Genomic DNA, 27373 nt, shown 5'->3' with positions numbered 1-27373 from the left:
CCCCCCTGCAAGCCCCTGATTGGAATGGGGTTCACAGGTGTGGGCGCCTTTATCCGCCTGCACAGGCTCCACCCACCGGGCAATACCCACAGCCAGGAAACACCTCTGGGCAGAGAAACCGCCCGCACTGGGCTCTTCGCCGAGACTGAGTGTCCTCTGGAAGCGGAGGATGGCCCTGCGCCAGAGGAGAGGTCTGCGCCTGCGCGGCTCCGGCCCTAGGTATTGATAGTTTCATAAACTGCCGGCGATTATTTGGTTTCAGGAGAACAATCGCTATGCAAATGACGCCTCCCGCGGACACAGGCAGGCCTGTTCCATTCACTGGCCCGTGTTTATGAAAAGAAACGCGGCCTGGCCCTGACCAGGCGCTAAGAAAATGTTTAATCACAAGATGCAATTGAGAGGAAATTAGGCAAATAAGAAAAAATGCCCGACTCGGCTCCCAAAGCCCCCACCCCACCTCCGGCCTCTCCTTTATTTAGCAAGACAAGGGTGGTGGCAGGAACGGAGCTCGCAGGACAGACAGATGTCAGCTCTCAGGGAGGAAACCAGGCTCCCCCATCTGAACAGCCCTCGCAGAGTGCACCCCACTTTTTACATCTGTTGTTTTGGGGGGCTTGTGGGAGGGAGGAGGGGAGAATGGCAGGGGCTTACAGGGCTGGAGGGAGGAGGAAACTCCGGGGGCTCAGGGCTCCTGCAGCTGGGGGTGCTGACGGCCAGGCCACACCTGTGCTGGGACAGGTGCTCAGGGGGTCAGCCCTGGACCACAGCAGGGGGCAGGCTTAGGGCCCAGGAGACACCTGAGGACACAGTGACCCGTGAGGGGGCGTGGGGGTTAGGGGGCAGGACTGATGCGCGACCCTGGAGGAGGATCTCGAGCCCTTAGCGGGCCAACCAGCAGCCCCAGACGAGTTAGAGCATCAGGAAGGTTAGAGCAGAGAGAATCTCCCATCAGGCTTTGGTCCAGGCTCTGACCCCTGTGGTTCCAGCCTGTGTGACCCCACGCAGGTGACCCTCCCTTTCTGTGCTGCCATTGCCCCTCCTTGAAGACAGGGATTAGGGCCCGGCCAGTGTGGCTCAGTGGTTGAGCATTGACCTGGGAACCAGGAGGTCACAGTTTGATTCCCGGTCAGGGCACATGCCGGGGTTGTGGGCTCGATCCCCAGTGGGGGGAGGGGGGGGGCGTGCAGGAGGCAGCTGATCCATGATTCTCCCTCATCACTGATGTCTCTCTCTCTCCCCCTCTCCATTCCTCTCTGAAAGCAATAAAAATACTTTAAATAAATAAATAAAATGGGGACTAGGAAGGCATGCTTTGCCGTAGTAAATGCTCAATAAAGGTTAGCTATCCGGTCCAGCTCCCTCGCTGCCCAGAGAGGGTGGGTGAGTTTCCCCGAGGTGCACAGATTGACCGACTGCCGACCCGGAACGTGACCCCAGAGCCAGTGTCTCCAGCGGAGTTTTACGGGAAGAATGGCCTGGGCCTGCCCGGGGCTCCTCTGGGAAGCGCACAGACTCGCCAAGGAGGAGGTGGAAGGAGGGACCTCTGCAGCCACAGCTCCCTGGGGCTGGGGGAAACCGGAGCCCGGCCCTGGCAGGGCCTCCCAGGGGCCGGGGCAGGGGCAGCTGTCCAGAACTGTCTGTCCACGGAGGGGGCAGGGAGGCCGCTCTCGGAGCACGCCGCGTGCCAGTCCCTGGGGCCCGGCCGCTCAGCCTGCTGGCTCCATCCAGAGCCCGCCCCGAGGGATGCTGGGGGAGGCAGCCAGGATCAGAGCCGCCGGCTGTGCGCGCCCCTCCCCCAGCAACAGGGGACTAAAGTGGGTCAAGGAGGAAGGAGGGGGCCCAGGAGGGCTGGGGGAGGGGCCCGAGGAGCTAAGAAGGCACCCAGAGGGAGGGGACCAGGGGAGGATGCCTGGAAAAGCAAAACCATGTGTGCAGCGGGCCTTGGAGGGCGCGGGCCAGCAGTGCCGGGCTGCGGAGGGCTGGGGGGTTCTCAGAGCCAGTGCAGAATTAACTCCAGGGGCCTCAGCCCTGGCTCCTGCCCCCAGGGGGTGATCCTGCTCTCTCCCACCCCCTGACCTTGGGGCTCTGTTTCCCCGGAGCCCTCAGCCTCCCCCAGAGCCCCACCCCCGCAGCGGCCAGCCCCAGGGTCTGGGAGGAGCCCTGGCATCAGCTTCGCCCTCTGGCACAGGCCTAGAGGTGGGTCCACCTTGGCCCAGCTGTCCAGCCAGGGGGGTGGGGAGAAGCAACCTAGGTCACCCCATCCGGGCTCAGCAGGGCCCAGGCGGTGCCAGGCCAAGCCAGGTCCCCCGTCACCAGGGAGAGCAGCTAGAGGGGCCCCGCATCCCCCCAGGGGCCTCCTGCTGCAAAACAAAAGGGAGGAGGCAGGAAACACCAAACCGGCTGGTCCTGCCAGGAGAGGAAGCCAGGCCCCCCAGGCACTCAGGGGCAGGGGCTGGGGGTCACACTTCCACTGGGGGAGCCAGGGGCTGCCTCCACCCTCGGCTGGAGCTGGCCCAATTACCGGCTCCTCTCCTGGCTCCCCCACCCTGGACGGCCCAAAAAAAAAACAAAACGGAAAGAACCACCCAGGCAACTCGATCTGGTCCAGAAACCTCCAGGGTCCCCGGGTTCCAGGAAGCCTCACAGGAGGGGGTGCAGGGCAGGGAATGCAGAGGGTCGGTGCCCAGGGAGAGGGCTGCAGGGGGAGGGAGGAGCCGCTCCCAGGCTCTCTGCCAGGACGGGCACGGCGGCGAAGGGCAGCCTGGAGACGCCGCCGTGGAGGGCCACGCACCCCCGGGTCCGAACTCAGGCTCCGGGAAAATGTTGAGGAGGCAGATGCAGGCTCCCAGGCCGGCCAGGCCCCGGGCCAGAGGGGCAGTGTGCATGGCAACAGAGAGAGGCCCGGGGACAGGGCCCTTTAAATCTGGGAGTCCCTCTGCAAGGCCACCCACCCCCAACCACCACATCCAAGATTCCTGGGCTGAGCCAGCTGGACTCTTGGGGTTTGGGGGTGGGTGGGGCACAGCAGCAGGGAGGATCCCTCCCCGAAAAGCAGCCAGCACCTCCCACCAAGCAGAGCTGAGGGTGTGCAGGTCCCGTGGAGCCGGGAAGCAAGCACAGCCCTGCCCTGCCCCCACCCCAAATGTCCCAGGGACCTGACCTCGCCCGCCCACCCCCCAACCCCCCTCCACATGGCTTCTCCCCCAAGTGAAGCTCAGGGGCAGGCCCAGGCAGGCAGCAAGGGGGTAGAGGGGGGAGGGTGCACTTGGCCACCAGCTGGGTCCTCAGGGGGAACGTGATGTTACCAGCCTCAGAGTTCATGGCTGTTTCTGGGTCTGTCTCCCAGCCCAGCGTGGGCCCCTGGGGGCGGGGGAGGGGGCGGCTCCCTCTCCAGGCCTGTAGACAGGGCCCTGGGAGTGACTCACGGGCCCCAGGGTGGCAGGCAGCCTGCCTGCGACATGTGATCTGGGACCTCAGGCTGACCCTCACCTGCAGGCTGGCAGACCCAATGGCTGCAACCTCTCAGGGCTGTGGACAGGAGCGGCCAGCTCGCCCTGGGCACACGGTCGGCCTCGGTACCGTTACTGACGGCTGCCCGGCCCCTCCTGCCACCCCCGCCAAGCCTGTGTCCACAGGAGAGCAGACCTGGGCCCTCCTCACAGAAACAAGGCGGCTCGGCCCGGCCAGTGCGGCTCAGTGGTTGAGCATCGACATGGGAACCAGGAGGTCACAGTTCAACTCCCAGTCGGGGCACCTGCCCGGGTTGTGGGCTGGATCCCCAGTAGGAGGCGTGCAGGAGGCAGCCGACCCATGATTGCCTCTCATCGCGGATGTCCCTTCCTCTCTGAAATCAACACATTTACAGCCACAAGGCAGCACAGAGGCAGGGAGAGGCCCGCGGCCAGCCCAGCCTCACCGCATGCCCAAGGAGGGAACTGCACTCACACGCAGCCCCCGCACCCGGGCACACGGTGCGAGCGAGGGCATGGTGAGGCGATGCAGCATGAGGCCCGTGCAGGTACCCAGTGCGTCCTCACTGCGGGCGCAGCGGGCACAAGCTGTTTGCTCAAAGCTGGACCTGGCGGAGGTCGGGGGGATGGGGCAGCTCAGGGACCTGGGTGACAGCGATGGAATGTCAGGCCCTCCCCTCCACCTGCAACCCTAACCTAACGGTGTGCAGGGCCCCCTCCCCCAGGCCTGGTGCTCAGGAGCCCTGTCCCTGGGACGCGGGGGCGCTGGACATGAGCAGCCTGACCGACGGCTGCACACGCCCCGTGGAAGCCGGGCAAGGCGGCGGGCCCTCCGGGCCTCCCTTCCTGCTGCTTGCTGGATACCGAGGGGCCATGAGAACCTCTGGAACCAAGCGCTAAGCTCAGAGGTTATGCAAGGCTCAGGGTCATTCAAGCTCAAGCCCAGGGCGGCCCTGGGGACTCCCCAGAAAGGGCCGGCGGGCCACCCCACACCCAGCGCCCCGTTCCCCTCCCACCCACCCTCTTTGCTCACCCTTCCAGGAGCCACCCCACTTGTCCCTGCCCCTCCAGACACACACCCCTTCGGGTCCTGCTGGGAAGGGACCACGGCCCTCCCTTCTCCCTCCTCCCCACGCAGGGCGGGGCCCAAGGCAGGGGGGTGGCCCTGTGAATGCGCTCAGAGCGTCCCTCTGGGAGTCCCGCCCTCGCCCGGCCAGCTGACACGCGGCCTCCATGTCATGACCTCGCAGGAGCGCGCTGGCGAGGCCGACAGCCAGAGCAGTCTCCCCACGAGAAAGTTACAGTGTGACTGTCCACACTTCCTGTCGGTCTCACGACCCGGCCCCCCATCCACTGTCAGCTCTCGGAGGGGAGGACCCGGCCCCCAACTCCACTGTCAGCTCTCTGATGGGGGGCCTAGCCCTCGTCGCTCATCACTGGGCCCCAGCCACCACCGAGGAGTGAGCACAGAGCCGGGGAATGAATGAAGGCAGGCGGGGTCCACCCAGGGAATGAATGAGTGAGTGATTTCAAGGGGCAAACCCAGAATCATGACTCAGATCTGCCTGCAAATATTCTGTGTGTCCTTTCTTAAGCATCTACAGATACTGTCAAAACCACCCCCACGCCCGTGTCCCCCACACATGCACGCTGGGCCGCCACGCGGGGGCCACTCGTGGCTCTGGGGCCAGAGAGCCAGCCTTCACACCCTGTCCAGCCCCAGCTTGGGACACCGGGCAATTCAATTTCCCACCCTGAGCCTCAGTTTCCCCTTCTGTACACCGGGGGTGAACACAGGACCTCATGGGGTTGCGATGGAGCTAAATGAATGAGTGAGTAGGAAGCGCTGAGAGCAATCAGGGACATGGATCTGTGGTTGTCCATAACCCCGCTGCTGTCCACTGCGCTCCCCCATCCCTGCCCAAAGCGAGGGCCCTCGGTGCTCCAGTCCCCAGCGGTCCCCCACGGCACACATCTGGCCAGCAGAGCCCTAGCCCACCCGCGGGCGGCAGGGCCCCCAGCTGTGGGCTAGACGCCAGCACTGCCCTCGCCGCCCCGCCCCCAGCTCCCCAGCTCGGGGCCTAGGACCGGGAGTTCTCGGGGCGCCCGCTGTGCCCGCCGGCCCTAGACTGGGAGGGGCGGGGCCCCGCGGTGCAGAACAAGCCCAGTCCCCATCAGCCGCGCAGGCGAGAGCCACAGCCTGCGCCTTCCCAGCCGGCCTCCTGCCGGGTGCTTTGTGCCCAAACCCAGGCCTGAGTTACTGCCCGCAGCCATGGAGCCCTCATGGAGGCCTGGGGCGGGCGGGGGTGGCCAGACGCGTTCCCAGGACTGCGCCTCAAAGGGGTCCCAGGGCTGCACACATGGTCCGGGCAGACTAGAGCCTGGGAGGGGCTGCCTTCCCAAGCGCCTGGCTGCCTCGCCCCAAACCCAGGGACCCCTCCCCTGGGCCCCCTCCCCACCGCCTCTCCAGCCTCCTACCTCCCTCTTACCAAACCCCAACTCCTGGCCCTCTCCCACCCCACCCCTTCTGCACCTCCAGCCACCCCCATCCTCCCCCCCTCATCTCCCAGGACCCGATCTACAGACAGACCTCAGGAGGGCCAGAGCCCCAGGCCCACCTCCCCTGCCCCCCAAGCTCGGGTCACAGCCTGGCTTGGAACAGGGTTAGATTCTGGGCTGGGCCTCGGAGGGGATGGGCTGTGGGAGCCTCCTGGCCTCATTTAGCCATCTGTCAGGTGGGGGTGGGAATGGGTCCAGTGCCAGGCACTGGGGACATGGCCGTGACCGAGACAGGCAGGGACTCTGCGTGCAGCCGGCCTGCCCAGGAGGGGCCGTCCCCTGAGCCCTCTACAGCGACTTCCACGGGCTTACACTGAGGCAGGACTGCATGGTGCGGGGAGGAGGGGGGGGCCACAGGCTCCCAGGGCAAGATTGGGAGCCAGAAGCCACCCTGTCCCAAAAAGAGCTGCATTGAATGATTTCACCACCCCGAGAAGCCTCTCTCTGAGGCCTGGGCTGTCACAGAAACCACAGGGGTGGACCAGGGCAGGGGGGGGTCCTCTCAGCCCAGGGAAGGCCCCGCCTCCCACATCCTCCAGCCCCTTCAGAGCACCCATCACAAAGGCTTCCAGCCCCCAGCTCGCCCCCCCCAGCCCTCCCCTCACCCTGGACTCAGAGCGTGGCCTCCCGCTGGCCCTGTCCAGAGAGCCTCCCCCACCTCTCCCTGCCCAGGGTCACTCCCCAGTAACTATGGGATTGACTCACGTCCTCGCTCCCACTAACAGCAGTTCTCAACCTGTGGGTCTCCAACCTGTGGGTTGAGACCCCTTTGGGGGTCGAACGACCCTTTCACAGGGGTCACTAAGACCATCAGAAAACACATATATAATTACATATTGTTTTTGTGATTCATCACTATGCTTTAATTATGTTCAATTTGTAACAATGAAAATACATCCTGCATATCAGATATTTACATTACGATTCATCACAGTAGCAACATTACAGTTATGAAGTAGCCACGAAAATAATTTTATGGTTGGGGGTCACCACAACATGAGGAACTGTATTAAAGGGCCGCGGCGTTAGGAAGGTTGAGAACCACTGCGCTAGAACAACCTGCCTATTGGCCTGTTTCAGCACCATGAACAGTGCCCAGCACAGAGTAGGTGCTCAGCAAACATGTAGGGGGTGAATAAACAAATAGGTGGTGATGGTAAACTTCAAATGCCTAGGAACCCAAACTCTCCCCAGATAAGACGATTCCATGACAAGTGTGTGCTAGGTTTGGAGATTAGAAACGATGGGCCTCCAACTTCTTGAAAGTCTGCATTCCGTCAGTTTGCTTTTATGAAATTAGTACCTGCTTTTTAACACATTAGTACCTGTTTTCAGGAACCAAAAGAAACCTGAGAGGATTTTCGCTTTTACGAAGAGAGGTGAAGAGTGAAAATCACATCCAGCGTTTGTTTTGCAGCAGCCATTTACAGAGGCAGCAGCCCCCCCAGCAACACTCAAGATTTAGATGAAGGGGAGGGAAGAGGGAGGCAGGGAGGAAGGGAGGCAGGGAGGAAGGGTAGGGGGGCAGGATGGAGGAGGGAAAAAGGAAAGGAAAGGGAGAAAAGGAAGACAAGGAAAGAAGGGAGGATGGATGGATGGATGGATGGATGATGGATGGATGATGGATGGATGGATGGATGGATGGATGGGTGGATGGAGGATGAATGGGTGGATGGAGGATGGATGGGTGGATGGATGGAAGATGGATAGATGAATGGCTGATGGATGATGGGTGATGGATGGATGGATGGATGGATGGATAAATGGGTGGATGGAGGATGGATGGATGGGTGGATGGAGGATGGATGGTAGATGGATGATGGGTGATGGAGGATGGATGGATGGATGGATGGATGGATGGAGGATGGATGATGGGTGATGATAGGTGATGGATGGAGGATGGATGGATGGATGGATGGAGGATGGATGGGTGGATGGAGGATGGATGGTAGATGGATGATGGGTGATGGATGATGGATGGATGGGTGGGTGGAGGATGGGTGGATGGAGGATGGATGGATGGATGGATGGATGGAGGATGGATAAATGGGTGGATGGAGGATGGATGGATGGATGATGGGTGGATGGATGGATGGGTGGATGGAGGATGGATGGTAGATGGATGATGGGTGATGGATGATGGATGGATGGATGGATGGATGGAGAAAAAGACATGAATAAAGAACCAGCTGATGGAAACAAATGCCCAACCCGCCCCCCACCCCCAAGCTCCACACTCAGTGCAGTGCCCCTTCCTAAAGAAGACACAGAGATGGTCTATAAACATGAAGGAAAATGGTTACCGTCACGAGTCATCAGGAGAGTACAAGTTAAAACAATGAGCTGTCTCTCGCCTGCCAGCCTGACAAAAAGAAGAAAGAGGAAGAAGAAGAGGAAAGAGAGGAAGAAGAGGAGGAACGGGGGAACGAACACATCCGCGTGGGCAGGATTCGGAGACACGTGCGTTCCCACACCGTGACTGAAGGGGGACTTGGCACACCCTCTGTGGAGGGCAATGTGAGAAGAGCTATCCAGCTTGTCACGTGACCACGGTCTGACCTAAGCAACTCTCCCACTTCTAGGAATCTGGCCTCAGAAACACGACGATTTATACGATTTATACACGAGGCTCCTCCCTGCACCCGTCTGTTACAGGAAAGACCTGGAGGCACCTGTCTGTCCATCGATAGGGGGCTGCCAGGACATGCGGCAGTCTATTCTGTAGCAGTGTGGCCGGGGCGTAGGTCTCCCCCAGGAACATGAGGGGATCCCCAAGACTCATGGTCCTGCACCTCAGCTGGACTCCGGAAGCACCAAAAAGCTTAAAAAAACAACACAGAGCCAGGGCCGCATCCCCCGCGGTTCCGGATGATTTGCCTGCGGTGGGGCCCAGGGAATGCCATCTCTTTAAGTGCCGACAAGGATGCTAATGTGCAACCACGACTGAAAACTCACTGCCTCGTGAGGATAGCGAATAACAGGGAGTGTAGCCCCGCGGCCTAGGACACTACCCGGGCTTCCGATCAGGCGTGTGTGGGTCCGTGCACACGTGTGTTAGTGTCAGTGCACAGAAAAGGCCTGGGAGGAAAGATAACTAAGCGACATGCTTATCTCTAGGAAGGGGGGATCGCATCACTATTTAAGATGTGGAAATCATTCCTTCAAATATGTGACGACAGCCCTCGCCGGTGTGGCTCAGTGGATAGAGCGTCGGCCTGCAGACCGAGGGGTCCCGGGTTCGATTCCAGTCAAGGGCACGTACCTGGGTTGCAGGCTCCTCCCCTTCCCCCCCCCCCCCGCACCCAGGGCCCTAGTCGGGGCTCATGCAACCAATCCATGTGTTTCTCTCACATCGGTGTTGCTCTCTGTCTTTCCCACTCTCTCTCAAACTCAATGGAAAAATATTCTCAGGTGAGGATTAACGCAAACTTAAAAATTAAATGAGTACAAAAAGCTCATATGGCTTTTACCGTTTACAAACCATGTTTTACAACCCAGCACAATGCTTCGCACAAAGTCTTCAATGAACAGTAGCTACACTCACTGAAGAGCGAGGGTGGACGTGCGGGCTCCCAGCCTCCAGGTGGGCAGCTCTCACCTCCCGAACACCTGAAGGGGGGGAGGGGGGAGCACGGACCATCACAGATGCCATGGCCAGCGCCTTGGGTCGGGCCTGTGCTCCCTGCCGCCCACTCACCCACCCACCCACCCTTCACTCACTCACTCGCTCACTTAGGAATCCATGGACTCACTGAGCAGTCATTTGCTCCGTTCACGCCTCCTCTCCGCCGTTCATTTACCCCCTCGGCAGTTCACACATTTCCTCGTTCGCTTTAAAAACCCTTTAGAAACACAAGGACCGGGCCTGGCCGGCGGGTGTGGCTCAGCCCTTAAGCATCAACCCACGAACCAGGAGGTCACAGTTCAATTCCCGGTTGATCCCCAGTGTGGGGCGTGCAGGAGGCAGACGATCCATGATTCTCTCTCATCATTGATTTTCTCTCTCTGTCCCTCTCCCTTCCTCTCTGGAATCAATAAAAATATATTTTTAAAAAGAACGAAACACAAGGACCAGAAACCCAGGCCAAGGCCACCTCCGAGTGGCTAGCCGCATCCCACACAAAGCAGTCCTTCCCCTGGGCAGGCGGGGGGGGGGGGGGGGGGGGGCGAGCTTTGCTGGTTCCCCACGGGGCTGCTGCGGGTGGGGGGCAGGTGGACTGTGCCCCAGGAGACAGGACTGGGGCCCACGCACCCGGATGAGAGGAGGCAGGCTGCAGCTTCCTGGAAAGGACATGGGAACCCCCAGCTGAAGACGCCCAGGTGCTTAGGGAGGGGGTGAGCTCCCCGACAGTGAAAGTGTGTGGGTCCAGGCTTCCTTTCCCACCAGGATTCTCAGGCTTCTGAGACGGTCAAAGGCCAAGAGCGAGGGACTGAATCTGCCCGCATGCGTGCCAGGCCCCTGGCCGGCCAGTCTCTCCCTGAGGGCACAGGGCATCTGCAGAGCTGTTCTGGGCACCGGGAGGGTGTGCCCTGCTTGCTCCCCGTTCCCCAGAGATCCCCGCGCTCTCTGCAGCCGCCACCCCTGGTGCCAGGAGCCTGCCCCCGCTTTCCATCCTTCCCCACCCCTGGGAGCCCCCTCTCCTCCCTCACCTCTCCCTGGGGACTCCCTGGAGCTGGTGATTGCCTCTCCTCTCCCCAAGTTCAGCCGGCAGCCCCCAGGGGCCAGGGACAAAGCCACATCTCGGCGGCAGGAACCAGCAACATGCTATAGGTTGCTTGGCTACGAAGTCCTGCAGCCCCCAGGCCAAGGGGTACACCTGGCCTGGACGCGGCAGCCACTATCCCCCCCGCCCCCCCCCCCCAGCGCCCCGCGCCCGCCATGCCCTGCTCCCAAACAAGCCCAGATGGCCATCGCTGCCTTCAGGCGGGTAAACTTCGGTGCAAGCAGAGTTAGGTGAACAGTATGTTTTATTTAATTAGGATCAACAGACGAGATAAACCTCACAGCGGGACAGGGAATGACAACGTTGCGGAAAAGAATTCATGCCTAGGTAACGAAAGGGCGAATTTCAATTACAGACGAAACGGGGCGAAGAGGTGCCTGGCGCCGGCAAGGACAGCACCAGCGGCTGCAGGACCCAGACCTGGGGCCCAGAGGGGTCGGCACTCGGGGCTGGAAACCAAGGCACCGGAGTGGCCCGTGCGGAGCCACTGTCCCTCCCCTTTCTTTTATTTATTTATTTACTTTTATCCTCACCGGAGGATAGTTTCCCACTGATTGTTAGAGTGGGAGAGAGAAGGAGAGACAGAGAAACACTGATGGGAGAGAGACACATCGATCGGTGGCCTCCTGCACCCGCTCCGACCAGGGCCGGGAGGAGCCTGCAACTGAGGTACGTGCCCTTGACCTTTGGCCCGCAGGCCGACGCTGTATCCACTGAGCCAAACCGGCCAGGCCCTCCCCTTTCTTCATCACAGACAAACCAGGCGGCAGCACGCAGGGCTGGGTGAGTCAGGGGCCACCTGGGTCCGGGCAGGCAGGTGTGGGGGCCACTGGGGCCACTGGGCAAGCGCACACCCAGCCCACCTCCGTCCCTGGAGGAATGAGGTCCCCAAGGACACTGGACAGGACGGAGGCTCTAAGCCTGCGAATGGTCGCCTGGCAGCTCAACTGCTTCTGGGCGCCCCTCTGGCCTGGCCCCAGCCCCCAGGCCTGATGGGGTCCCAGTCTCCGTCCTGGCGCTGGGCACGCCAGCCAGCCACACTGCTCACACCAGCGCCAGGAACTCACACCAGCTCCTCGCAGAGCCCCGTCATCGTCTGTGCCTCAGTTTCCCAGCTCCACCTGGCATAACGCGGCCCGGAATCGGAGGCCTCCGGGAGGGCGGAGGGCCGAGCCCCCCAACGCACCGGCACCTGGTGCTGACTGAACACGGGGTTCCCGGCGGTGACGGTGCACAACAGTGAACGCGCTGAATGCCACCGAACAGGACGCTGAGTTAAGCCCCGGCCGGTGAGCGTCATCCCGGCGCCAAGAGGTCTCGGATCCCAGGTCAGGGCACGTGCAGGAAGGAGGTAGCCGACAGATGTTCCTCTTTCATCGATGTTGCTCTCGCTCTCTCTCTCCTTCTCTCTAAAATCAGTTTTAAAAAGCATTCTTGCCCTAGCCGGTTTGGCTCAGTGGATAGAGCGTCGGCCTGCGGACTGAAGGGTCCCGGGTTCGATTCCGGTCAAGGGCATGTACCTTGGTTGCGGGCACATCCCCAGTGGGGAGTGTGCAGGAGGCAGCTGATCGATGTTTCTAATTCTCTATCCCTCTCCCTTCCTCTCTGTAAAAAAATCAATAAAATATATTTTTTAAAAAAAAGCATTCTTCCCTTAAACAATGGTTACGATGGTGCGTTTGATGTTGCCTATAGCTCATCTCCATTTTTTTCCAAAGTGAAGAAATGCAGAGTTCGGGGCCCTCCTCAGACCAACCACAGGAGCATCTGTGGGGCGTGGGCCCCGGAATCGGCTACCTCACCAGCTTTCCTGCAGGGGGACCTCCCGCCCCGAGGACCCCGGGGTCTGGCCGAGCCCACTCTCTCCCCTCATCAGGGCTCCCTCACCTTCCCCAGCACGACGCCTTCAACTATCTCAATCAAAGCCTCTTGGGAGAGAGGGTTTCCGAACAACACGCGCTGCAGGTCTCGTGGCTCAGGGACGCAGGTCTGTTCTACATGCTCCCCCCACCTGCCCCCCCCGAGAGGAAGGCTCCCACCGGCCTCCTTCCGGGGCTGGGGGCATCCGACACGTGACAGCGAGGGTACCACCCTCTCTCCTCCCCGAAGCCCCGGGCCTGGGGTGACATCAGCCCCAACACCCCGTTAGCTGGGAGGGGGAAACGACTGGCCAACGAGCGAGCCCATCGACAGAGCCCCTGTTACATCCCAGTTCCGAAGACGACACGAACATCTGCTTTCACTTCAAGACATTAATTTTCAATTATTGGAGAGAAACAAAATTAGCCTCGACCAATTGCTGGCGAACACAGGCTCTCGTCTGGTGGTTTGAAATAACGATGTCAGGGCCCCCCGTGAGTGTCCTCCCGTCTCCTGGCCGGTCCCCGTCACCTGGGGCCTCCTGGCCCCCGGTTCTGCCCAGCCTCAGGCCACGGCCTCTCTCTGGCAGCCAGGTGCAGAGGGCCTGGGGGATGTTAGGCCGGGGTGAAGCGGGAGAGCAGGGGGGTAAAGAGAAACATCCCACCCCAGCCGGTTTGGCTCAGTGGATAGAGCGTCGGCCTGCGGACTGAAGGGTCCCGGGTTCGATTCTGGTTGAGGGCACAAGGTCCCAGGTTGTGGGCTCGATCCCCAGTAGGGGACGTGCAGGAGGCAGCCGATCCATGACTCTCTCTCATCACTGATGTTTCTCCCTCTCTCCCTCTCCCTTGCTCTCTGAAATCAATACAAACATATTTTTTAAGAAAAGAGAGAGAAAACCTCCACCCCGACCATGTTCAGCCGTGGACAGGGCACGCTTGCCTCTCTCGGGAGCAGGACTTCACACACTGGGCTTACAGGTCGCTCCTAAGTTCAAGGGCGCCCAGGAAAGGCACCCGGAATCGGCTCACCGTTCGCGTCTGCCATCTGCAATGGGAGAAGCGTGGCTGTGTGGTTCTCCTGGGAGACGCCGGTGCCCCTGCACAACGCCATCCAGGATCCTCGGTCCTCAACTCCACAGCCGGCCTCTGAGACCGCGATGCTTACCAACTCCCTCGAACCAAACGCTACCTGCCGGGGTCCCGTCCACCCAGGACCCCGGCCGAGCCCCAGGACATTTGGGAAAAACCCTAAATTTGCCGACTCCCCAAGGACCCCAAACCCAGAGATCGACGCACTGGGGAACATCTTATCGCCACTGCAATCTCATCTGATGGGCATTCTGTCATGTATCTTGGCTGCTGTAGCCACTGCATCGATAAGGAGCCTCTGACACGTGAATGAGCAGGAGACACGTGAACGTGGCCGTCTCCGCGTCGGCCTGGTCTCCCTGGGACCCAGGGCGTGTTTGCCTGGGGACCACGGGATGGGGTGGGGGACACCCAGGAAAGGCCCAAAGACGGAAAAAAAAAAAGTAAGAAAGAAAACAAAACACCACCACCACCATCGAAGGGAAATTATATCTTTCAGGAGAGGAGGCAAGCCGTCGCCACCTCGGAAGTCAGCCGGGTAACTGAGCTCACATTGTGTAATTGACTTCGCCGGTAGAACAACAGGCCCCTAACAAAGAGAATGTCAGTGTTTTCACAGCACTAATCTATAACGCTGGGAGGCCCGCCGCTGTCAGCCAGGGCTGACAATACAATAGCTTTCAAAGGGATATTACCATCATGCTTTTATTCCTGACATCAATCAAGACAAAGAGAACCCTTTCCACGAGACATTGAAAATCAAACCTTTGTAGGGGAAGATGGGTGACGCCGCGCGCTCTCCTTAAAGGCGGGGGGCACGGAGCAATCAGCTAATTGGTGCTCCTCGACAGAGGGAAAGTATTTTTATTTACTGCGTGCACAACCCCAATCGTCGGCCGCTGCCGATCCCGGCGGGTGAGCGGTGAATCCAAAGTTTCCCTCAGCATCTCGCCCGCTCCGCTCCACCCTGCCTCTCCCGGCAAAGGCCCAGGGAGCTGACAGGCCGGCGCCAGAAACTTCCAGCGGGATAGAGCCCATGCGGCTTCCTGAGTCCTTTCTGGGTGCAAAACGACACTGATTTCTGCACACACACACAAAAAAACGCCCTTGCAAGCTGACAGGATTTTGCAGAAATTGTCAGAGTCACCCACCAAGGTGTCCTGAGGTTTCCCGGGCGACCCACAGTCAGGGAGCGCCCACCAACCGTGCCCAAGGCACCCTTCCATTGTGCTGGCACTAGGCCCGCCCCTGAGAAAGGAGTCCTGCCATCTAACGCCAACGTTCTCCAGATGTGAAGATGACATTCTTTCAAAACACCCGTGGACGACGGGCCGGTGTGCTCAGTGGTTAGAGTGTCCGCCTACACACAGGAGGGTCATGGGTTCGGTTCCCGGTCAAGGGCACATGCCTGGGTTGCAGGTTCGATCCCCTGGCTCCGGTCCAGGCCCGTGCAGGAGGCAACCCCTCGATGCGTCTCTCTCACATCGATGTTTCTCTCTCCCTCTCTCTTTCTCTCTCCTCCCTCCCTTCCACTCTCTCTAAAAACCAATGGAAAAAATATCCTCCAGCGAGAATTAACAAGCAAACAAACAGAAAAGCACCTAGTGGACTTGGACAAGGGGCGGGAAAGGGTAAGTCCATGCTCACCTTGGCCAGCCAAACAATTAACTAACCTCCCACCCCCCACCACCTTGGTTAAAAGAACGGGGCCCCCCGGAAAGCTGGCCCCCTCTGCTTGCTTGCCATCCACCGGTTTGGGGTGCCTGCAGGTGAGAACCGGGTGCCACTGACAGGCCCGGGAGCTGGAGGTAAGAGGTGCTAATATTTGTAAGCACTCATTACCCACACACTCTGCCAGCCGCTGCCACAGCGTCCCGGCCCAACAAAGGCTCAACAGGCTGTGCCCCGCACCAACAGGCTGTGCCCCGCACCAACAGGCTGTGCCCCGCACGTTCTCGGGGCTGGACAGAGCCCCTCGGCTAGGCGGCCGGGGGGCAAAGGCTACTGCTGAGGAGGGTGGAGTGGACTCTCCATGTCCAGCCCGGGGTCCCTCTGGGACTCAGAGCCAAGGTGCTCTGTGACTTTGCCCTCTGGCCCCTAACAGACCATCTGCCAAAGCTACGCAGCGGGTCCAGTCCCTCAGACACGGAGCTGCTGCCCCAGGCGCACCTGCCGCTGAAAAGGTGATTTGTGCTTCAGCCATAGCTGGCGCCGTTGTTTCTATTTCTGTGAACAGTCTGGACAGGGGGGCTCCTCACTGCACGGCCAAAGGGGCAGAAACGGTGAAAGAAGAGGGAGCCCGCCCCAGGGCCGCCGGGGGAGCCCCGTCCTCCCCCCGCCGCCGCCCACGGCAGCCTTTTTCCAGGGGCCGGGCCGCCGCCGCACCGCCAGCCTCGGTGGCGGGCCTCTCGCGTTTACACATCCAAATGAACAGTTAAGAGAAATCAATGCATCTAATTGCCAGACTATTAAATCCTACATCAGGGGAAGAATTCCACCGCCACCAGCTTAAGAGTTGGCTACGGATACGGCAATTACTGCAACTTTCTATTCGACTGAACCAGGTCCCCGCCTTCCAGCCCCGGCGAGAAGGCCGTGCCCGGCGAGGCGCGCTTGGGGCGCCTCCTGGTGCCCCCTCCCCCGCGGGCACGCTGTGGCTCCCGGCTCCCGGCGACTGGACGACTGTCAAGTCACCCCCACTGTGCCCCTGCCCTAACGAGTGTCCCCCTGGGCACCTGACGGTTCAGCGTGTAGCAGGCCCCCTGCCTAAGGCATCTGTATGGCATGGCCTATTGCATCTCTGCAAGGAAACAGGTGTAGGAATCTAAATGGCAATTATTAGACATCATGGAAGGCTGTGACAGGCCCTCCCGGAGCTGGGAGTGGGTGACTTACATGGGGGGGGGGGGGGTGGATATGAGGATTGAAGTGTCAGCCGCCCCCACCCGCATGGAAAGCTAAGAATCTGTGAAGGATCCCTCCTGCCCTTCCTACAAGATCAGGTACCTTTAGCCAAACCGATCTCGACAATTTACACTTGTCCGTGGTCTCAGCTGAGCGGAGAAGCCTGTAACCTCGGAACGCCTCTATTTATTACATCTCAATTATTTCCATGGAAACACAAGCAGCGGCGAGCGACACTTGTGGTCCCCGGGCCACCACATGCGTAAGATGGACTTCGGAGGAGCTACGGGCTGGCAGGAGGGGGGGACCGAGAAGGGGAGGGGTCCGCAGAGAAGGCACTGGGGGGAGTTTGGGATGTTGGGGCTGCGGGGCGGGGGGGGGGGGGGAGGAGAGATGCATGGACACAGCCTCACTGCTAATTAATATGAATAACTGTAATTAACAGGCTGTTGCTAGATGGGGAACATGGACGGTAAAAGTTTTCAGCGGAGGCTGGGAAAAGATGTATCCATTTCCCGTCTAAAGGAACCATGGGCCTGAGGAGGCCCGTGTGGGTGGGGGGAGACCGGTCAGCCCACGAGGGGACAGGTACTAGCCGCCGAAATAACATCAGTGAGCGGTGCTGAGCACAGACCCAGAACGAGGCCAAAATGAACGAAGGGAACAAATGGGCCTGGAAAGAATGTGACTTGTGTAACATGCATGGTTTGGGGGGTTTTTGTGTGTTTTTTAAATCACAAGGCTTTTGATGAGCCCGTCCTCCCCGCTGCCCCACTGCCCTGCTCCCTTCCCTACTTGCTGGGCGTCCGCCGTGGGCGCTGGGTTTTCCAAAAAAGGACGAACATCCCAGGGGACAGGGGACCCCCCCCCCAGAAGGGAGGATGCACCCATGAGTGGGAAACGCACCCCCCGCGGCCCCCCTCCCCCCCCCCAAGCCTGTTTGATTTTCACAGCAGCAAAGCCTGTGCTTTCAGATCTCACTTTCTGCGCATCCCTTAGAAATTGTTACATTTCTGCCTGCCTTCCTCCCCGCCGTGGGCTTCCACGTCCCCGAGATCAATTACAAACTACAGGCGAGCCACTCTGGCAGTGGGGCGTGCGGGCTGGGAAGTCCGCGTGCCTCTGCCCAGGCCCCCACAGCGGTGGAGGCGAAGTAAAATAAAGCAACATGTGCAAGGCACCACTGTTCCTGAAGAAAGCACCTTCACGCATCTTTAAAGGTGAGGACCTGTCGTTTGAAATGCCTGGTGCGGAGCTGTCCACACTCAACCACACGCTTTTGAATATTGCCTGAGAAGGGGGGGCGAGGGAAGGGGTGGCCTTCTTGAAAAGCAATAAGTCCGTCACCTGCTGCAACTCTTATCTATTCAAATCATCTTCTCTCTTCATTCCTCCCTGGACACGCGCGGCCAGGTCTCTACCCTAGTCACCCGGGTAAACAGAAGAAAAAGCAAAATGGGGAGAGAGAGGGTGGAGGGGGAGCGGCTTTGGGAAAAGGCGAAGAACCACAGGGAGAAGCAGGGGAGGTCAGATTCCAGGGGCAGAGAGGCGCAGGGGTGGGGGGCTGATGTGGACAACGCTTCCCCAGAATGCCTGCGCGGGTCTGTCCCCATCTGCCGTCTCCCCCCACCCCCACCCGCCCCATCACTGAGCGTGAGCGGTCTGCCAGACGTCCACACGTGTGCATTCAGAGAGAGGCACTCGTTTAAATTCACGTCCAGGTTCGTGCACCAAAGGCGAGTGGTCTCAGCATTAAGTTCCGGCAACTCCGACCCCCCCCCCCATCTGCTCACTGCAAATAGCTCTACCTCTTCTTAAAGAAGATCGGGCCGGCCGGGTACCGGGCACCTCCGTTGGTCAGAGTATCGTATGCGATGCCAAGGATGCGAGGGAGGCGTCAAGGTTCCATCCCCCCCCTCCCCCGCCAGGACACACACACACACACACACACACACACACACACACACACGAATCAACCAATGGATGCAGACAGAAGTAGAACAACAAATCGATGTTTCTCTCCCCGCCCCCCTCTCTCAATAAATAAAATGCTTAAAAATAAATAAATAAAAGGAGGAGGTGGGGAGGCGAGGACGGGTGTGAGAAGGGGGTGACTCTGCACCTTTTATGAAAAGCCGCTCCCATACGCAGATGTCACTCAAAGTCAACTGCCCGCGCTCAGTAATAAAACGGTGCTCCCACCAGAGGTCCGGTTCGGCGTTTTCTCCCGGGCTCCCCCTGAAGGGGGTCTCCAGGCCTGAGCACTGAGCCGGAGAAAGGGGAAAAGAAAGCCAACCCACCGCTGAGCCCTTCCCGGCAGCGAAAGGACAGGCATCTGCCGAGCTCCTGCCCCCCGCTTCTTGGGGTCTCTCTCCTGGTTTCCTTGTCCACGGTCAGAACACCCTCCGGGCCCCCAAGTCTGTGGACCCATCCAGGGGTGCCTGCTGGGGTGGGGGGACCCAGGCCACTTCTCTCAAGGAAAAAGGGAACCGGCGGTAGGCAGCGACTGAGAGTGTGGGCTGAGTGGGTCTGCTCTGACATGACAAGGAGGGTCTGGCGGAGCAGACACGGGGATCCCCTGGGACTCCACAAGCAATGGCGGGGTCCCAGGGCCCCGGCTAGCTGCCGATTCCGCTCCAGCCCCTCCAGCCCTCCAGCCGGGAGCGAGGCTGGCAGGAAGGGAGCAGGGCCCCAGCGCCGCTGGCTCGCAGGCCTCAGGAAATGAACTCTGCAGAGCTGAGCTGGCTGGGGCCAGAGGTCAGCAGGGGCGCTGGGGGAGATGAGACCTCATGACTTGGGGCTCCGGGGACTCAGCGGCTATCCTCTCGCTCCTCTAGCATCGCCCATGGCAGCCGGACACCCGCCGAGGGGCTGGAACGGGGACAAAGCAGCAAGCGAGGCCTGGAGAGGCCGCCAGTGGAAAGAGGAGGGCAGGGGAGGGGCTCAGTCAACCATGGCCTCTCCCGGGGGCCTGGGCTCTCCAAGGGCGCGCACTGGAGCCGTGGGGCCCGGGTGCAAACAGAAAGCAAAGCAAGGAGACGAGGGGTGTGTGTGTGTGTGTGTGTGTGTGTGTGTGTGTGTGTGTGTGTCCTCACAAATGTGTGCACCCCGGGACCCACACTGGAAGCTGGCCTGGGTTGGGGTGCGCGGAGCCGGGACCGGGCGCCCTCCTCAGAGGAGCGCACACAGCGGCGACTGAACTCCCCGGGGGACCGCGTCCTGCCAGCACCGCGCAGACAATGAACTCCTGGCGGAGCCTCCCGGCCCCGCTGGCCTCGGTGCGAGAGGCAGGAAGTGTGGGGGCCCGAGCCGGGTGCGCGGCGCGGCCAGGGGACACCCGGCGGCCGGGCCGCGTGCAAGCAACGCCCGCCGCCCTGGACGTCCTGGGCGGCCGGGCCGGGGCCGATGAAAGGCGGCGGGGCCCGGGGCCCGGGGACCAGAGACAGAGGCCTGGGAGCGGCCGGCCTCCCCGCCTCTTCCTTCCCCCCGCCGGCCCGCCCGCCACCTCCGAGATTCGCAATCCCCGCCAAGTCGGGCCCGCACCCCTTGATTGGCCACGCGGGCCCGGGGCCGGCACGCAGGCAGCAGCGGGGGCCCCTCCGCGGCGCCCCGGGCCCGGTCCACCGCAGGCGGCGGCGCCAGGACGGAGAGGGTCGGTGGGCCGGAGACGGCCGGCCGGGTCGGGAGGGTGACCACGGCGCGCCCCCTCCGCCGCCGCCACCGCCGCCGGGGCCGCCGCCTCCGCCTCCCGCTCCCGGCTTCCTCCTCCCCCTCCTCCGCCTCCGCCTCCTCCTCCGCCGCCGCCTCCTCCTCCTCCTCCCCGCTCGCTCGCGCGGTCCCGGCCGCCCGCCCGCCCGCCGGTCCCTCCTCCCTCCCGCCCGCCCGCCCTCTCTCCGCGCTCGCTCGCGCCTCGCCGGGCCTCGCTCGCTCACCTTTCACCGAGCGCGGCTTCGCCTGCTTCCGCCTGGACATGTCCGGGGCTCCCGGCGCTCCGTCGCCCGCCGCCGCCGGCTCCCCCTGCCGCCCCCCGCCGCTGCGGGCAGCCCTGCTCCCCCTTCTCCGCCGCCTGCCTCTCGGAAACTTTTTTTTTTGCAGCCGGGTCGGCGGCTGCGAGGAGCCGATCGCAGGTCCGGGGCGGCCTCCCTGGGGGCGGCGGCGCGGGCCGGCCGAGGCCGCTCGGGGGCGGGGGGGAGGCCGGGGGGTGCGCCCGGGCCCTGCCTGTTGCAATGCGGCAGCCGGGGGCTCGCGGTCCCAGCGGCGGTCCCAGCGGCGCGGGGAGTCCGGAGGCCACTCGGCCGAGCCGAGTTATGCAAAAAAAAAAAAAAAAAAAAGCCGCCCCCCTCCTCCTCCCCACCCCCCGCCGGCCCCCGGCCCCTGCGGCCCCCTCCCTCCCCCACCCACCGCCACCCTCGCCCTCCTCCTCCTTCTCCTCCGCCCCTCGCCGGATTTTTGTGCAAAGTTTGCAGGCGTCCGGCCACGAAGCCCGGTGCGGAGCTCACAATGAGCCCATATGAGGAGGGGGGACGGGGCTGGAGTCGAGGGGTCTCGGGGGGAGGAGGCCGGAGGCGGTCGGGAGCGGGAGCACGGAAGCTCAGCACCCCCCGGGGGGGGGGAGCCTTCGAATTATTCCCGGCCTCACACAAAAAAATATAATAAATATTAGCGGCTAAAAAAATGCCCAAACGCCTGGTTCGGAGAGTATGATGGATGGGTGGGGAGGGGGGGGTCCCTCAACTCAGCCCACTTGGGGGCTCGAAACGGCCGCAGTGGCTCAGAAGCCGCAGCGCGGGGGGCCCTGGCTCACGCCCCCTTCTCTGGCTCTCGGCTGGCTCCGTCCAGCGCTGGCCACCCCCCCGAGGAGGAAGGGGCGCGCGGGGGGCGCTCAGGCGGTGGCGAGCAGGCGCACCCGCGCCCCGGGCATCGCTCAGCCCGTGCGCCCGGCCGCCGCTGCCTGCCCTCGGGCTGCGGTGCTCAGCGCGCGGTGCGCAGCCGATCCCCAGGCCGGTGCCAAGTCGCCGGCCCGCTAGCTGCCTCCATGGGCCAGGGGCTCGGGGAAGGGGGCGGCGGCGGCCGCGGTGGCGGCGGCGGAGGAGGAGGAGGAGGACGAGCAGGCGGCGGCTGGGCTCCCGTCCTCCCGGGCGGCGGCGGCGGCGGCGGCGGCTGCGCCCCGGCTCCTCCGCGCTCCAGCCGGCGCCGGCCCGCCCGCCAGCCTCCCTCGCGCTCCTGTCTTCTTTGTGGTCGCTGGCTCTCCTCCTCCCGATCCGGCTGCTGGGGCTGCACTGCAGAGACACATAATAGAGCCAGGCTTGGCTGGAAATGTAGCCGGGTCCCAGCAGGAGGATGTGAGGAGCGGAGTCCCGGCGGGGGAGCGCTCTGATCCCGTGGGGCGCCCCGCGCTGCTCCGGCTCGGATCAGACGGAGAGAGGGCCAACAGCACCGAGCGATGGACAGCGCTGGAAATACAGCTCCGGCCGCCCGCAAAACCCGGACCGCGGCGGCGGCGGCGGCGGGCACGGCGCGGGCACGGACCCCGCACCGGCGCGCGCGGGGCGCCAACTCGGGCCCTGGCGGCAGGGGGCGGGGGGGTGGCGGGAAGAGGAAACAGACCACGGGGCCCACGCGTGCTGTCACTCGTCCAGATGCAGCCGCACCGCAAACTGCAAAAAGCGAGGGAAGGGAGCGGGTGGGACACTGGGGTGAATCGCCCCAGATAGCCACCTCCGCAAATTATGTCCCACGGACAAGTGATGCGTGGACCCGGCTTTTCACTCTCGGGTTTTGCCCACGGGTCAGTGTGGGGAGACCTTCGGGGCCCCACATCCACACAGACTCCTAAGCCTCTGGGCTAACTCCGTGCGCCTCTCCCAAAACCCGCATTTGTAGGGTCCCCGCGCACTTCTTCGCTAAGACTATAAAGGATCCGCTTAGCTCCAAAATATAGCTGTAGCCCTGCCTCCCCCCCCCCCCCCCCCCCGCGGAGGACGAAAGAAAGCGCTGCTACTTCCCACCAAGTTTTGCCCCGGCCGCCAGGGGGCGCCCCGCGTCCCTGCCGCTCTAGGCCAGTTTCGGTTTCCACGTGGGACCCGCCGGGGGAGGGCGCGGACTCCGGCAAAGTGGACCCCAGGAAGCCCGTCCTCCGCAGCCTCCCCTCCCCCACCAGCGGCGGGCGGGCGGCCAGGCCAGGGTGGGGGGTCGGCCCCGGCGTCCACCCCCTCCCGGGCGAGTGGCGCCACCTTGGGTCGGCTAGCCCCGGAGCTGGAGAGTGCCCGGCGCTGGGGGTTATCCATCTCGCGGATCGATAAGTCGCCGCTGGAGAGGGGGGGCGGGCTGCGTCCCCTCGGAGACCAGTTACCCAGGGCAACCTTTCACGGGAACCGCCGCCCGCCGAGAGCCGCGGGGGGCCACCGGGCAGCGGCGCCCGCCCGTCCCCGGCCCCGCCGTTTCCTCCGACCCCGCTCCCCCAGCTCTGGGCCGGCGGGCACGGGCCGAGGCTGAGCTGGTTGCTGGGGTGGATGCCACCCCGAACCCCCGTGGCTAGCGAGCGCTTGCACGCGGAGGAAGAGTCGGGGTGACCCGCGAAACGCGACGCCGAGCGGGACACCTTGACACGGGGAGACAGAGCGAGGAGTGTCCCCCAGAGGCACCAGACAGAGAGGTCTCCTAGCTGGGACCCAGCCCCCCCCCCCCCCCAGTTACACTGTCACCCCGGGACCCCGGGTCGCCGCCTTCCCCAGCTCTCGCGTCTGAGTGTCCCGCACCTGGGCCTCCCTGGCGGCGGAAAGAGGGAGCCGCCTCCCGCAGCTCCGGGATGGCGGGGTTCGGCTGGGGGGGGGGGGGGCGTGCCAAGGGCCACGGCGAGGGCAGAGGCCGCCAGGCGCCTGGGAAGGAGCCAGGAAGGAGGGGCCGAATCAGCAGCTCCCCCACCCCCGGCGGCGCCTGGGATCGGGGCCCACGGAGAGAGGCTGACAGGCGGCAGATGGCACACGCTGGGGGCGGGAGGCGGGGGGATTGGCCTGGCTCCGGGGTGCCTTAGAGGAGGGGGTGGAGAAAGCCCCCCGCTGACCGCCCAGGCTCCCCAGCGGGCTGGAGACTTCCGATCTGCCCAGCTGGGAGCCTGGAGAGGGGGGGCGGGTGGACAAAAGGAGCTCGGCGGTAAGGGGTGTGCTGGAGGAAAGAGGGGGGCACAGGCAGGGAGGCCCGCAGCGCTTCCCTCTTTCCACCCCCAGGGAACTGCAGGAGCCCCAGAGGCCAGAGGTGGGTAACAGGATGGGGCGGGGCACGGCCTCCCAGAACCGACCACAAAGGCCGGGGGACTTGGAGAGGAGCACGAAGGTTTTGGACCCCTTGGGGGTGCAGTCCCACGTGTTGGCTCCCCCCGACCCCCCGCAGGACCTGGCTGCTGTCTCCCAGCTCAGGGTGTGCAGCTCACCCCAGCTTTCTCTGAAGCTTGTTTCATTTTTGATTCCTTCCAGAAAAGAAAAAAAAAAATGTGCTAGTTTAAGAAAAATTCCAGAGTAGCAAAAAAGCCTGTAGCTCCTACTTGACAGGGTCTTGGGGGGCACTGGCTGAGGGCAGGCTCACTGCCCTGCCCCCCACCCCCCAGCCTTGATTCTCTCGGGCCTACTGACCTGGGACCAGAAAAAGGTCATTCTTCAGGTGGCATCTGATACCCCAGGTGCCTGCTTCCAGCCCGGCCCCCGGGAGTCTGGGGGTCTCCCCTGTGAGAAGGCCCTATGGCCCCTTCATCAGCTGCCCTCCCCCCCCCCCAGGAGTGGCTGGAAAGACCCTTTGTCAACTGTGAGACGCCAAGCTGCCGGCATAAACTCAAGGGAGATGACCAGTTGATGTTTTTAAAAACATACAAGTCCATGCTCACAGGAACAGGTGTCTCCTTCCAAGTCCTCCGACGAGGGAGGTGCTGCCTGGCCCCACCCAGGTCCGCTGGGTCCTAAGGATGCAGCCAGACACAGCAGCCAGTGAGGTCCAAAGAAGCAGGTGTCACCCAGAGCAGGAGGGGCCGTGGGCGACAAAAACCAGGCAGGCCCATGAAGTGAAATAAAATAGGTTCCTTTCGCCCTAACCGGTTTGGCTCAGTGGATAGAGCATCAGCCTGCGGACTCAAGGGTCCCAGGTTCGATTCTGGTCGGGCGTGTGCCTTGGTTGCGGGCACATCCCCGAGTGGGGAGTGTGCAGGAGGCGGCTGATCGATGTTTCTCTCTCATCAATGTTTCTGGCTCTCTGTCCCTCTCCCTTCCTCTCTGTAAAAAAAAAAAAAAAATCAATAAAATACATTTTTTAAAAAATAGGTTCCTTTTGCAACCTCGGAACTGGTATCCCCAGGTTCGGTCAAGGGGTGCTCGGCCACTCGAGACCAAATGACCGCCTTCTCCCCATCCACACACGCCCATGCACACATGCACACACGCCCTTTCAGTGGCGCTTGACTACGAACCCTCTAAACGTGTGACTTCTGTTTGCCGTGGTATTGCTTGAAAGTCACGCGCTCCCGGGGGAAACTTGCCTCAGACTACAAAGGAACCGTGGTCCTGGGAGGGAAGATGTGCTCCCCCACGTCTTCCCCCAGGAAAGCAATCCATGCCTCTATTCACTTGTTTATTCAACATGCACGGATTGATTGTGGGCCTACTGTGTGCCAGAACGGGGACCCCAGGCCCTGCCTGCTGGGCTTGTTCTCTTGCAGGGAGGCTGACTTTTCATAAATGGCCACATAAATAATGATTTAATCACAGTTTTAAACAATCCCGAGAAGGAAAAGTACAGTGTAAACCAGGCCAAGGCACAGAGGGTCTCGGTGGTGGTCTGGCTGAGAGCCTGGAGGAGGCGGAAGGAGGCGGGGTTCCTGGCAGAGAGAACGGTGTGTGTAAAGGGCCTGAGGTAGGAAGGAGCTGGGTGATTTGGGGGCAGGGGAGTTGTCACAGCTCGGAGCCAAGGGCCCAACGGGGCCATCACAGCCGGCGTAGAGACCAACCTGATCCATCTTCCACTCCAGCTCCCGCCCTGGCCTTGCTGCAGAAAGCCTCGAGCAAGGGGACTCTCTGTGCCTCCATTTACTCATCTGCAAAATGGGGAGACAGAGAGCCTGATCTGCTGGGGCCGCCCTGAGGGTTTCATGTTAGTCCCTGCGGCCCGCCTGGCCCAGACGGAGGCCAGGATCCTCAGGGCTGTTGGGCCTTCACTTCCTTCCCTCCCTGCCTCTCACCTTCACCACCCGTCAAGGGCACCCACGGCTGTGGAGAGAGATGCCCGGCTCACCGCTGCAAGCTCCCGCCTGGCCCCACAGCCCCTCCTTGCACTGGCGCTCCTTCAGACAGCCCTGCTCTCTGGGTGCGTTCTCGCAGCCTTAGGTCTATCCAGGAGGCTCCGTGCTTGAGTGGACTTGAGTTTTCCCTTTTCTCTTTTGCATTTGTATTTTAATGGCCCGCCTATTCTTGGAGGCCAGGCTTCCTCGGACGCTTGGGTCCTGTGGGGACGAAGGAAGCGATGGCTGTGGCCTCCGGTGGAACCTGGGGGAGATGGCCTGGCACCTTGGTGATGAACCAGCCGCCGCCACCCTCCGGACCTTCCCGGCCGCCTCCCAGTTTTTGCGAAGTTGAGGGCTCCTCTCACGGGGCTTGGTCTGGATGCTCCAGAAGCTGCAGAGCAGGGTCGGGCGAGATGGAAGTGACTCCCTCTCTCTTACATCTCAGCCTGGGGCTCCGAGAGCGAGATCCCTGTACATGACACTCCCCAAGGGTCCCCAGTGCCCGCCCCCCTTGACCACAACTGGAAGAGGCCATCCATGAGCCCAGACATTCGCCTCCCTGGGGCTGCGGGAATTCAGGGCCAAAAACAATACGGCGGGTGTGGGAACCTCCTTGTCGTCTCCAGTTTCTGTTCGGCTGAGAAAGCCATTTCTATTTTATCATCATTATTCTAATTATTGGAGTCTTGGGGCGTCAGCAGTCTTTGCAGGGAACACCCACAAGGCAGCGAAGGAACCAGCTCGGCGGAGGGTCCCAGTGGACTCACACCCACCCTCCCCTCCCCCCCAAAGCTCCGAGCTCCTGGCCCAGCGCGCCTATGCCCAGCCACCTCGGGCTGCCCCGGTGTGGGACACAGCCGGGGTCATCAGACCCGGCTCACTTGTTGCTTTGTGCTCTTAAAATGCTCCTTTTACAATATCTGCAATTCACTTTACTTTTTTTTAATAATTGTGATGGTATCACTATACTTTTTTATTGTTTTTATTGATTTCAGAGAGAGGAAGGGAGAGGGAGAGAGGGATAGAAACATCAATGATGTGAGAGACTCATTGATAGGCTGCCTCCTGCATGCCCCTCACTGGGGAGCGAGCCCACAACCCCAGCATGTGCCCTGACCGGGAATCGAACCGTGACCTCCTGGTTCATAGGTCAATGCTCAGCCACATCAGCTGGGCTGCAATTGACTTTAAAAGTACAAAACAGGAGGATACAGTTGACTCTTGAACACAGGGCTTAGAGAGGCCGACACCCCACAAAGTCAAAAGTCTATGTATAACTCATGACTCCCCCAAAACTGAACAACGTTCATGGACATGACGGATGCCCGGCTTTCTAACTGTGAGAGATCGCACCAGGCAGGGGCACACACAGAACTGGTCACAAGGCCTTTGGCCCTCCGGAAGCCACCAGTATTTTGCTAATTCGCAAACAGGATATCAAAAAATGTGATCGAGCCCGGCTGGTGTGGCTCAACGGGTGGGTGTCAACCTATGAACCAAGAG

The 27373-nt window shown here is 61.8% G+C and overlaps 1 protein-coding gene across 2 annotated transcripts in view; it reads right to left on the bottom strand.

Moving 5' to 3' along the window:
* ZNF423 (zinc finger protein 423) overlaps positions 1-20912 on the bottom strand; it is a 227617-nt gene extending 206705 nt beyond the window's left edge. For both annotated transcript variants that reach the window (XM_059668099.1, XM_059668100.1), the window contains exon 1: positions 20541-20912. In XM_059668099.1, the coding sequence (XP_059524082.1) occupies positions 20541-20580 (40 nt within the window). In that variant the 5' untranslated portion in view covers positions 20581-20912. The remainder of the gene's footprint in view (positions 1-20540) is intronic.
* Positions 20913-27373: the final 6461 nt, after the last annotated feature.

The sequence above is a fragment of the Myotis daubentonii genome, chromosome 15 (assembly GCF_963259705.1).
Source record: "Myotis daubentonii chromosome 15, mMyoDau2.1, whole genome shotgun sequence".
Lineage (NCBI taxonomy): Eukaryota > Metazoa > Chordata > Mammalia > Chiroptera > Vespertilionidae > Myotis > Myotis daubentonii.
Note: the sequence above shows the minus strand (reverse complement) of the source record. Positions and strands in the feature narration are given on the sequence as shown.